General features: G+C 35.6%; 1 protein-coding gene across 2 annotated transcripts in view; it reads right to left on the bottom strand.

Moving 5' to 3' along the window:
• Positions 1-2806, bottom strand: part of LOC135206246 (multiple epidermal growth factor-like domains protein 6) — a 381457-nt gene extending 378651 nt beyond the window's left edge. For both annotated transcript variants that reach the window (XM_064237627.1, XM_064237628.1), the window contains exon 1: positions 2222-2806. In XM_064237627.1, coding sequence (XP_064093697.1) covers positions 2222-2313 — 92 coding nt within the window. In that variant the 5' untranslated portion in view covers positions 2314-2806. The remainder of the gene's footprint in view (positions 1-2221) is intronic.
• Between the last annotated feature and the right edge of the window lie 10944 nt (positions 2807-13750).

Here is a 13750-nt window from a genome sequence, read left to right as displayed (position 1 = left end):
CATCAGTGTGTGTGTGTGAGAATCATTATATTGTTTCTAAACCTGTGTGTGTGTGTGTGTGTATCTATAATAAGGAATTAACACAAATGATATAATTTCCTACTCCGACCATAAAACATAAATCTTTGCGGTCATTACATTAGAGTTCATTAAACTGCCAACCCCTAAATTACTTGCGACTATAAGCTATATAGGAATTACCCTATTTTCAAACATGAAACTCTCCGTACTTACTGCAAATAACATTACCACTGCAACGAGATGGAAGCTACGATAAGGCTTGCAGAATTATGCGTATGTGTTACGGGCAATATCAACAACATTTCCATTGTTCATTCGTCAAATCCAGCATATCATTAGAAAAAAAGTATACGCATTTAATTGGCTTGTGACTTCCTTTTTTTTCATGGTTGGGAAACAAGAGATCGGTAATACCTAATTACCTAATAATTTCATTTCTCTTTAGTTCCTTCATATAAATGTTAAATCCAGAGCGGTAAGATAAAAGCTAATCTAACTATTTGAACTGACAGACTACACTCGCTGCGATGTAGTCTATCAGTTCAAATTTAGAGGAATATATGTTGACAATTCTCGCTATATATACATAAAAAAAGACGCAACATACCTTTCTCTTCGTAAGCATTCCAAAACCTAAGCTAAGGGTTAAAAAAAACTGATAAGCCAACACGTTCTGAATCAGGTAAGAAGATAAAAAAAAAGGGAGAAGCACTAACTGTATCGTACGACTAATTAACCTGGTTACAAGTGAAATCGTGTCCCTATAATCCTGTTAAAGAAGGTCCCATTAGAGCAGCTACGCGTAGAAGCGACCGAGTGAATGACACTTCTAAATACTTTGGTCTCACTGGCTGAGACCGTGAGAGATAAAAGACTTAATCTGTTGAATGCCTACAGGGCCTCGAAGTTTGCGTGATTAAACTTCCGACTTACAATTCCAACGAGTATTTAACTTCTATTTGATAAAACATTTATTCAGGGAACTTCCAAGACCCGAATAGAATATATGAACATTATATATATATATATATATATATATATATATATATATATATACATATATATATATATATATATATATATATATATATGTATAAAATTCATGAACTCGAAAGACTTTACCAGGTGATATCTACAAACATAATATTTTTCTTTAAGAACAGTTATTGAATACACATGTTAAAGAAATGTTATATTATGTAGAATCAAGACGATTCCGCAAAATATACAATGTCAGTTTATGCACCAGAAATGCTAAAACATTACAGAGAGAGAGAGAGAGAGAGAGAGAGAGAGAGAGAGAGAGAGAGAGAGAGAGAGAGAGAGAATGTCCTTTTATGCATACCAATGAGACATATTATCTGAAAAAGCAGTATGATTGCTACCATCTTTCGACGTGAGGGGAGTTTTTCGAAAACTTTTAAGATTTATAGCTTCAAGAGAATTTTTAATCTCTATTGAAACCACTGACACAATCTGAATGATCTCAACCTTCATCTTGACCCAGTTAACGTATGTACCCATTCGTAATTCGGTCGAATTGTGGGAAGCAGGCCAGATTCCAGCTTTGAACCTAGTTATGGTGAACCTAGTAATCTACCACTGAGTTATGTCAACCGTTTTCTCATTACACTTTTAAACTTTCACGTATTAAGTCACAAATTAAACCATTAATGTCGAATCTGACTATACCTTGAGAATGATTGTACTGTTGGCCATGTACCCACCCCTAGAAGTCATAAGTTCGAATCTTGGTCGAGGTACGTGTGCTTATATCCATACCCCGTTAGGTGCAAGTTATTCCCAAGGTTGGGAATGTGCTCTTTCAGACTTATTATCTGTAAGCACACGTGTATACCCAGGCATTTAGTAGTCGTAATCCTACATATTTTCATTATTCAGTAAGAAACACGTCGGAACTCCGACTTGTTTCAGTGATATAATCAAAGGTAAATCGAAATGAGACTCATAAAAGCATATCCTTACAACTAAAACATATATTTGAGGGCGAATCATTTGTGAACCAGATATATATATATTACATAAATCTCAAATAGAGAATATTATTTTTTCGTCCCGTACAAACAGCTATTCATCATCGGCAGGACAGTGACAAAGGTTACACACCCCTCAACAGCTGATGGTCAGTACCATACAACAGTACCATACAATCGTACAAAGCATTCGTTAGCTACTTTACCTTTGTGTGCTGGAGAAAGCAGCAGCTGGCGTAAGGATCATCACAATCACTGCCACCACCACGCAACACCACGTCACCACCATCAACGCCATTGTTGATGTAACTGTTATTCTTCTGTCTGTCGGTTGGTCCTTAAATTACAACGAACACCATATTACCGACCCTGCTTTCAATGCCCTCCTGGGGTTCAGTTTTAGGTTTTCTTGAGACGACTAACAGAACTTGAATCTGAATCAATAATTGTTCCCTGTTATTCCTCAATCATAATTTTTCTCCTCAAATATAATTAGTGATCCTGTTCCGGGGCATCAATTTTATAATGTATTGAGAACGCCTTTACACGTAAGTCCTCTTTTTCAATTAAATTAGTTTTATCAAACACATCACATTTTTATTGTACCCGTTCCTTAGAATATCCTTTTAAGAGTAGCCAATAATCTCTCTGCTGTTCATAAAATATCCTTCAAGAGCTTGGAAGTCACAGATACATATCCATCGAGAGGGATTCACCCCACGTGGTATCGGTGGTGGTGGCCGGAGCGACACAACCTTCCACGACAACACTCAACAGCCAACTGAGGCATCAGGCAAGATGTGGATTGCGGAGGATTACGTCAGATCCCATCTCTCCGGGGTTAGGTCCTCCCCCAAGGAAATATTAAGTTCCTGGACACTGATATCCTCAGGAGGTACAAGAAGACGTCATGCAAAAGGAACTTCGGGATGCAGATTAATGACTTTTGGATGGCAAGATTAAAAAGGGGAGTGACCGATGTCCCAGTTGGTTGGAATTTCTGATCTTGTGGGAATCACGCTTAATAAATTGGTAAATTACTCTCCTCAGCGAACGAAATCTAAGCAATTGGGGAAATACGTCCTGTATGTTGATTTCCTTTCTGACTTTTTACTTTTTACAAAAAATATATATATCATTTCTGTTAATTTTCAGGATTGTTTCGTTCATCATAATACCAACACTTAAAAAAAACGCACAAAAATACAAAAATAAAGGAATTAATGATTGATCTACTTTTATTCAATAGCTAAAATTTTACTAAAACACAAACCGATGAACAAACAAACAAATAAATTCCAAAACCACCAAAGCCTGCCACGGGGATTCTATCCCCAAAACGAACTATAAATAATTCAGGGGGAAAATATGGCGGTTAAATATTCAGGCGCTTACTTCTTGTCACCTGTTCGGTGTACTTATAGTAATGGTTATTGCTACCCAAAGAGTAGACCATTTTACATAAAAAAGAATTTATGAGGATGAGAAATAGAGGTACCTTTATCTTCGCACCTCTGGCATCATGTGCCACCCCACCGGCATTTTAGGGTTAACATTATTCCATCGTACAAATCGGGCACCTTGGTAATTTCAATTAGGTCCACCCACCCACCTCTCTCTCTCTCTCTCTCTCTCTCTCTCTCTCTCTCTCTCTCTCTCTCTCTCTCTCTTAGTTACACACACACGCGCGAAGAAAGTATGTTTTCACTGTTGTCTTGAACATTTTACTAAGGTTTTAAAGAAGTGACTTTAAGTCTAGTCCTGGGTTACTAACCCTCAAAAGAAATATGTCTAGATTAGCCTGGGAGTGAGTCAAAAGTAAAATGGGAATCTCCAGTCAGCAAACTCAAGTTCTGATGCCATTATATTCGTGGAAACTACCTTACAGATCACTTTACTCAACACAAAGACGTCAGACAAAATACTGAGCAATGAGCCAGTTCTGATGTCCATGATCCTGGATATCCGTTGGATAATTAAATACCCATCATCTAAAACCAAGCAATGGATGGCATGCACTTGTTCGTAGATTGCTGATATTTTTAGATGACTCAACAAGGGCCACCTGTTTTCTCCCTGCCCTAACTGAATTCTAGGGCCCACTTCAATTATGAAGTACAGGGATGGGAGTCTTCGCAAAGTATTTTGACTAATCTTCATGGATTTCCTTCGGGGTTATACTTGTCCGTTACCTACCAAAACCATAATGCCCTATGGATCAACGCAATGTATTTGGTACTTGAAGGCTATAAAGATCTCTCTCTCTCTCTCTCTCTCTCTCTCTCTCTCTCTCTCTCTCTAATCCTCGTAGATATCAGATATTTCTCTTCTATTAATTATTAATCTTACTTTTCACAGAAAATATCAAGAAGCATGCATACATTACTCCTTTTTACATAGATTTCTTTCAATTCGGCCTGTTGGCGTGTTTTTCATGAGTATGAATTTAGTATTTTATACATTTCCTTTTTGTATACAATTTAATCGATTCCCCTATCTCGTTTTGTGTTGGCATCACTTTTCCTTTTCATATGTAGCAGACAATTTCTTTCATTCCTTCTCTTCAAACCGCTTGGCAAAAACTAGCACTCTCCTCTGCATTCCTTCAGAGACCCTATCTTTAGCTTGAGTGTGCTTGGCACGTCAAGCCTCCTTGACATGCATGTGACACTTTAATTGTCTGAAGTAAAAAAATCAGGATATAAATTTAAGCTGATTTCAAGTGAAATGCTGATGCATTTATGAATAATTCTGAGCGTATCTAAATTGATATGCAAACAGCATACTGCGGCAAACAAAACAAATGTAACTATACAGACACAAATACATACTTACGTGCATACTATGTAACATTTATTGTTCCAACTAATTTTTCTTTATTGGACGTGATGCTAAGAACTATTCATATTGTGTGCACAAGTAAAAAGAACTTTATGAGAAAAATCAAATAGCAACAATATGTTCTTTTTATGTATATGGCCCTGAGCTGAAATAAAGGATATTATTATTATTATTATTATTATTATTATTATTATTATTATTATTATTATTATTATTTGATTATTATTCATTATTATCTCAACAGATCAGTTGCTATCAACTTACATCCAGCGTCGATAACCCTACTAGTTATGACACTACCTTGCAGTAATTAACATTGGGATTTTCGCTCTCCTCCCATTTTCCCTTTGAAGAAACTGGTTATCCCCGTCCTTGGAATTCAACAAGATTTTCTTTCGGCAACGGCACAAGAAAAGGGAAGATGGCTTGAAATTAATTACACTTCTCGAACAACGACCGAGCAGTTTCTCAACTATGCCTTTACGGACCCCTATAAAAGGCATGTTACTCCCACGACGGAAACTGCACTGAAGAGCTGACGAAAGCGTTAGCATGAAAGGAAACAGATATGCAGAACTTCAAGGGAAAATGCTGCACGGATGCAACTGGCTCCCTATATGTAGAAACGTGCTGCCAGCAAGGCGAGAGAAAAACCAAGGAAGTTTCAGCTAAAAGGTTTGTTTCATAGAGCCTGAAGCTACAGAATACAAGAGGCAGCAAGCGGAATTCAGGTTTTGTATAGAACTAACAGCTTTTTGACAAAAACGGTTGATCACCTACCTATCAATCAGTCTTTATATTTGAATATGAATTAATATATATATATATATATATATATATATATATATATATATATATATATATATATATATATATATATATATATATATATATATATATATATATATATAGAGAGAGAGAGAGAGAGAGAGAGAGAGGATGAGAGAAGAGAGAGAGAGAGAGTTTAAATACTGTGTAGTTTAAAGGAAAAGTCCACGGTAATATTAAGTGTCTTCAAACAAAAAAATATATATATATCAAAAAGCCATCTTTCTCTAGCCTTGGCCAGCTCTGTCAAACTAAAACCAATATGGAGTGTACAGGTAAGTTCTGATGGCTTATAATAAAAAAAATAAATAAATAAAAATAAGTGAGGCAAGACTATCTCCAAAGTTAAAACGTTGGCGCAATCAACTTTTGTGAATTATTTCTCGTATTTCCGTGGAATAAAAGACTGTATTGAAAAGGAAAAGGATCAATACTAATCACTCAAATATACTCGCATATTTTCACTCGTGTTTACTATAGAATTAATTCCAGTTTTACACAGAATTCTACAGAAAGTCACGAAAATCTAATATAAAAACAGATTCCACTGTACATACACCTTGCAACTGCGTTTTCAATTCCTATATGCAAGTTACCATCACAAATGAATACAGCATCTTTAACTTCTATACTGCAACGCATTCTCTCTCTCTCATTCTCTCTGTACGTCTCTCACTCTCTCTGAATCCTATTTTTGACTTTTCTTTCAGGAAGGGTTCCATTAAGAGTCACTACCCTTTCACTGGCAGACTTTCACGTCAAGAAACATCCTTTCGTTTACTAGATAGTAGCGAATATATTACTCTATATGGCACTGGGCTAAGATGGCAAGTTGTTGCCACAAGCTATTGCGAATATCGGTGAAACCAAGCCATTTTCCATGAAGGCAATCTCTTATTAATCCAATAACCTTCTACTATGAGATTCAGGGTCTCTGTAACACGGTTTTTTTGGACTTTGCTCCTTGTCAAAGCATCGGATGTAGCTTGAAAGTTGACATATGTATATTTTACAACCACACACAAATTTTGTCAGCATTATCAATAACCTAAACCCGATGGTTTTGATTTTTATAGAGTAAAAATGAACTAGCCGACGCCATGGCCAATGATTACGACCCAAGAGTCGAAAAACATTCATTACGTAAGCAAGGTAAACACAAACTTTTGGACTAAATGTTGCCCCGCCCATCCACCAGACAGAAATGCCATCGGCTCTGAAACCCAAAGACTTTATGAATGGCGGAACGATACATAGATGTGGATGGGGTATCAGTGCTAGCGTAGTAATACTACTGTAGCATTTAGCACTTCTTACAACTACTCGAGAAATTAGTTTTTATAGCCAGAATTGTAAATTTTCTAATCCAACAATGCCCATGGTAGCCTGAATTATAACGAGGCGAAAGTGGTGGAGCCTCATGAAGTCACCATTCTGACGATAATTATTGGTGAAGGTTTAAAGCCAATATACGGTACCGGCTATTTTTTTTCAGTAAATAGGTAGATAGCCAATAAATAAAATTGCTTGACATAGGATATAACAGTTATCAAATCAAGCTTGTCTACTATGTTTTTGGTAATTACCAACTATTCCCTACATCTTGTCAATCTGATTGTGACCTATAAAGTAGACTGTAATTCTTTGGAAACTTATTTTGGGAGTTTAGACTAATAATCGAAGTGATTTTGTATTTATTAACATATTTTGTTGGTTTGTTCATTATGACAATTATCAGTGGGGAGGTTCCAGCGTTCATAAAGGTGTGCTGCTTTGCTTGTATTTAAATTTGTATGTCATTGTTGCCAGAGGTTTAGCCTTCGTTACGTATAGCCAATCATCCATCGAGAAAACAGGGAAGAAAAAATGATGTCATAAGTTACGTAACGATGTTGCGTTCGAAACCTTTTCTCTGAGTAAGTTGGCCCGTCTTCAAAAAAGGTCACTTTTACATTATAAGTACCAAATTTATTCAACCTACGTAGTGCAGAATACACTCAAAATTTATGTGTTGATATAATATGTATTCTGAATAAGCGTTATATTTATGAAATGCATAGATAAAAAGTTATTGCGAAAAAACCGTGTTACAGAGGCCCTGAATCTCATAGTAGATTTTAAAACGTAATCTGAATCAAGGTTAATATTACACTTATGTTTCTGACTACAGAAGTGAAATGTGTTCTTGGCACATTGCTGTCCCTAATTACATTTCATAATAACTACTGCAAGAGAATGTGGGCTAACAAGAGCAGGAAACTAATTTACCTTTTGAAACAATCTTAATCTAAATAAAAAACTAAAACTGGCTTATTCTGCAAAACAATATAAAGCTCTTCTACAAACCGTCCTTTCACAATCAAGATAACGTTATGATTCCATATGTCTGTGAACCCTTGTATAAATTCAAACATCCACTTTTTATTTATTCATTTGTGCTTACTTCTATGACCTGACATGTGTCATTACTATCAATGCATGCGTACAATTTTTAAACGTCATACCATCGTTACCACATTTCGCAAATAAAGAGGAAGGAAATAGCATCAAAACCTAAAACTGACAGAGGAACATAAAGAGATTCCACGAACTAGAATTGCAGACGGACGAAGGCTAAGGGAAAGGACGAGAGGGCAAGGACGATGGTGATCATCACCACACCAACTCGTAATCAGCTCATCGCGCGATGCTATCACTCACAGCGATAATTATGAGCCCGATGACTTGCAGCACCGAGGTGTCACAAAAGCCTAATATTATTATCTTAAATATATTCTCAAAAATGACAGTAACAAAATGCCATCCCTGATGTTTTATTGTTGCTCTCCTCCAGTTTTTTTCTATTTATTTTCCTTTTCCAACAGAAAAAATAAAACTGGATAATATAAAAAAAAACTCTTAACAATATTCTTAAATAGGAAAAAGTTTAAAAAAACTGAAAAAATAGCATCTCATAACAAACAGATTCGCCTGTTTTTTTTAATATATCCGGTTGCAAAGACGCTACTAACAATGCACTTACATTACAACATAAAATCATTATATACATAAACAAACGCTAATTATGATATTTAATTAAGTGAACAATACACGCATAAAAATGTTTTGTGAAATGTGTGACGTGGGTAATTACATTACAGTTGACATTTAAGGAGAAAAGATATTTCTTTCTATTTTGTTATATATACCAACCAAAGCACTGAATTCCTTGCAGCCTAAAACCATACCCAATTCAATGCAGCCATGGAAGTTTGAAAATATTTTGGCAAGATATTAGTAATCGTGATTTCCGTGTGTGTGTGTGTGTGTGTGTGTGTGTGTGGAGAAATTTATAAGACCCTTTTTTTATGAAGGGAATTGCGTTTAGGTGGAAAACATAACGAAACTTGAGCGTCGGCTGCGAGACACTTTCTCGACGACAACCACTGTCTCGGCTCCTGATAGACGAACGGGGAGACGGCTCAGACAGCAAGCAATAAAGAAGCAAACATATCGGACAATAAGTGAATCTCTTCTGCTAATTGAATGTAAACAAAATATCCTTTTTATATGGAGAATAATAATAATAATAATAATAATAATAATAATAATAATAATAATAATAAATAATAATAATAATAATAATAATAATTTTAATTAATTATTATTATTGTTATTTATTATTATTAAAAGGTGACATCAATAAAAACAAGAATATGTTTCTTCATCAGTTTTAAATTTTACGAGAGAAAAATTATCACAAGTAATCTATTATGCAAAAAAATAAGGAGAATCCCTACTTTGGATGTTAAAAGTGAAATTTCCATAATATCAGTTTATAATACAAATTTAAGTAAAAACTGTGAGGCCTCAACATAAAACGCTGAACTCTTTTCGCAAAAATTTGTGGCAAAAAGCAGCAAACGTTTTATATTCTTTAGCTTTTACAGTAAAAATAGTGCCATTTCCTAAACTTTATAGAATAAATAATTCAGTTTTCCACAAAACCCTTCTTGTGAATTATAAGAATAGTCCCCATCAGTGGTATAGAGGAGCAAAAGTATTTTACAGAGCTGGGAGCGTCATTAGTGCTTGATGGAAAAAATACATCAGGAAAACATGAATTCAGAGACTAAGAAGAGGGATTCACAAGAACAGTTTACAAACATATGGAATTTTAAACGCCTTATCGTAAGCCACAAATAAATAAAAAAACAAATACGATGCTTAGAGACGGCTGTTTATCAGCAAAAATTACTTTGTTGACTGCAACTAAACGCTGTTTACACACTGTTGTCAATGCCACATTGGCACTACAGTAATCTGAAAAGCTGCACGCAAAAATCGGAGAAAGAAGAAAGGAACTTTCTCTTTCTATTAGAGAAAAAATGTCAGAGTAATTCAAGATTAAAACAAGTTATTAGTCGCTACTGATATGTGTGATGTGTCTATACATATAATAGTATATATATATATATATATATATATATATATATATATATATATATATATGTGTGTGTGTGTGTGTGTGTGTGTGTGTGTGTGTGTGTACTCATGTGTAAATATACCTCTTCTCTCTCTCCTCTCTCTCTCTCTCTCTCTCTCTCTCTCTCTCTATATATATATCTAAATCTATATATAATAAATATATATATATATATATATATATATATATATATATATATATATATTTCTCACCTTTCTCACCAGACGCCAGGTAGGCCTCCAGGCCTGTCAGTCGTCCTGCTTCAGGAACAGTCTCCATTCTTGGCGATCATCATAGAGCCTCATCTCATCAACTTCCCGCAAACTAGAGCCTCTCCTCTCTACTCCTCTCTCTTATGTTTTTGTAGCCCATCTCATTTTTTGGTCTTCCTACCGGTCTCCTTCACTTCCCCCCCGGTGGCCATTCCAAAAACCTTATAGGATATCGCTCCTCCTCCATTCTTTTGGTGTGTCCAAACCATCTAAGCTGTCCTCTCTCCACAAAATTCTAGTATCCCCTCCACTCCCAGTTCTCTTCTAATGTCTTCATTTCGTAGCCTATCTAGTCTTGTTAACCTTTTATGAGTCTTAGGGCTTTCATTTCAGCTGCTTGAAGTTGGCTTCTAGTTCTTGATGTTAATGTCCATGATTCATGGCCATAAGTCAATATGGTCTTAAAATAAGAGGTATATTATGGTTTTCACTTTGCGAGTATATTTCTGTCTTTCATTAGTGGGTAGAGCAGATACAGATGTTACTGAATTTCTGTATTCGGGTAGTTATTTCCAGCTTTGAATCGTTTTGGTCACTAAACTCTACTCCTAAGTATTTGAAATTTCTACACTGTTTCAATGTCTGACCTTCTAATTCTACTCTACGTTACTTGGTGTTCGTGATAGGTGCATGATCTCTGTCTTATTCTTGTTAATCCGCATTCCATTAGCTGTTAAGATCACGTTCCAGTTGTTGACGTTTTCTTGGAGAGATTCTGCGCTGAGGGCTATCATTGCATGGTCATCTGCATACATGAGGTTGATGGTCATATCTGCAGCTTCATCCTCACCTAGTTCCCTCATACATTTATCTAAGAACAATATAAAAAGAAGTGGCGAAAGGACGCTGCCCTGTCTATATATATATAGAAATCTATAAAATGGAATTTTGTTGCATTAGCAAAACTACTTCTGTTTAGATATCATGGACTCGTTTGAACACACCTGTATATTTATCTACAAAGGGAACAACCTTGTAAAAACAAGAAATTTAAATGCCTCTATGAAAATAGGCAGCATAAGAGCAATAAGTGTGAGGTTGCGTGTTGGGAAGTGAAAGTGCTTTCAAACAATTCTACAGCTACCCCTTGCTAGGGTGCCAATGACAGGTGTGAGGTCTTTGTAATTGGATCAGTGCCACGGGATATTTGGCATCAATGCCTCCACCCACTAACTCACTTTTTTTCTTTCACATAATCAAATGTATTATAACCCAGATGCATATATGAAGTATTGTGTGTATTTTCAAATGAATTTTGTCGTATATATAAGAGTAAACTAATGACCAATATCAGACCTCGTGCAAGTACATATTTCTGGGGACGTACGATATGGGATGCATGACTGTGGTATCCTCTTTAAGAGTGTCACTTTTAAAGCAGCAATATTTTCATTAGTTGCAACCAAAAGTTGTTGTTCTATTAACGTGTAGAGGTGCGTGTCCCTTGTTAACAATACGAATCTAAGATCTTTTTCTTTCCGTGCACCAAACCTACATTTAACCACTTGATGTAAGTTGGGCTTAAATATCAGCAGCAATAAAGTTCCTATATTTTGAATGATCTGGCACGTCATTACAGCTTCTCACCATTGTAGGAAACAACACAGAAATCCTCCATTATTCATTTATTTATATCTTTAATTTCTATTTGCTTTATGGATGTTTGTTCTAATGACCTACTTTCTTGATGAACCATCTTAATCCCTTTATCAAATTTTGGTTTTTAAAATAAACCAACTCCATGAAGATGAATTCCAATGTAAACGCTACAATTCATATCATACAGCCTTACCTTGTCATCGATTACTTGTCTGTGCTGTCTTGTATAAAAGGCACAACAGTAAGTAAACATATAAGATATGCGTGTTTCCAACCCAACCGACATGAAGCCTTGCAAATTGTTCTTCGTTGTAACGCTAAGAAAACAAACAACGTAGAAAGAATTGTCTTCTGTATCCAACCCTTGGGTCTGCTCTATTTTTCTCTCTGTTCTTTTACCACGCCACTCTTTTACCTTTGTGTTGCACTTGGCATACGCAATAACTATGAACGAGGACAAACAAATTTCGCGAGAGTCAAGAAGAAAGTAAGACGAAAACATCATAAGCATCTACTTTAAAAAGGAATAAACATCATACTCATCTACTTAAAAGAAAATCAAATAAAAAGTTAAAGAAACCGTTGCTCACAAGGAGCTTACTTAAATACCTGCGAAGGTGATCAGGAAAAGAATTCTTCGGGGCGATATCTGAAACTCCGTTTAAATCTCAGGTTCATCTCGGCTGACAAGGCGATCAATGTGTCTCTTGACATCCTGCACCTGCAATAGAAACAGAAGGACTGAACCGGTGGTATGCAATGCACGTCTCGCAATTTCACAACTGAATAACTGAAACTGAGAAACAAAAATAAAATATTGTATGTATGGGTTACAGTGTGTTTCATGGAATCCATGATCACCATAATCTTTAGCAATAGCGTATTGTTGTTCAAAAAAATAAAATACCTTTCAATCAGTTTTAAGAGCATTAAATTGTTTAGGCAGTTCTTTACTTGATGACTTATGTCTTACGGAATCCATTTGAGTATGTGAAGGTTTATATGATTTGCACCTGCTTGTGATGATGGGGTTAAGACAGTGGACTTGAAATCGTAAGGCCAGAGAGAAATAATTCTCCTCGTGCTCTGGAAGACAGATGACTGCTAACGGTGCACAGATAGTTTAATAACTGTACGTATATAATCCTACTGGCTGCATAAGAGATTATCATTTCTACATTCAGTTATTTCGTCGGTATTACTTTATTACCTCACTAAATATAATTTGCATTTGCAACAACCAAACCACATTTCTGCACCTATATTGAAATCTTTCATTGCCGATAATGCGCAATATCTTTGAAAAGATATTCCACGAGAGACAGCATCAACTCTCATTCAGTAAAATGAAAATATTCCACATTACCAAAATATTTCATCCAGGCCTGAAAATTAAGTCCTTTATAGGAATAACAGTGTAACATTCAAATATCATTATAAGCTTTACGATTACCTGTTCGAATATACTATGTTTGCATCTTATGCGAACTGGGTCGTCATGGAATCTACAAATGTTCAGTTACGTAAGTACAGAAGGGATTACTAAAAAGAAGTGTCTTGTGTTAACTGTGATGATGAATAGAGAGGAAAACAGTGGATAGCATTGTTCAATTCAGATAAAAGATATTCCAATTGCAACTCTATCAGCAACAACAACAACCATAGCAACAATAATGATAGCAATTAGTAACAAGATAGCTCCCATCTGCCCATCCAATTGACATTGTATC

The sequence above is a fragment of the Macrobrachium nipponense genome, chromosome 29 (genome assembly GCF_015104395.2).
Source record: "Macrobrachium nipponense isolate FS-2020 chromosome 29, ASM1510439v2, whole genome shotgun sequence".
Lineage (NCBI taxonomy): Eukaryota > Metazoa > Arthropoda > Malacostraca > Decapoda > Palaemonidae > Macrobrachium > Macrobrachium nipponense.
Note: the sequence above shows the minus strand (reverse complement) of the source record. Positions and strands in the feature narration are given on the sequence as shown.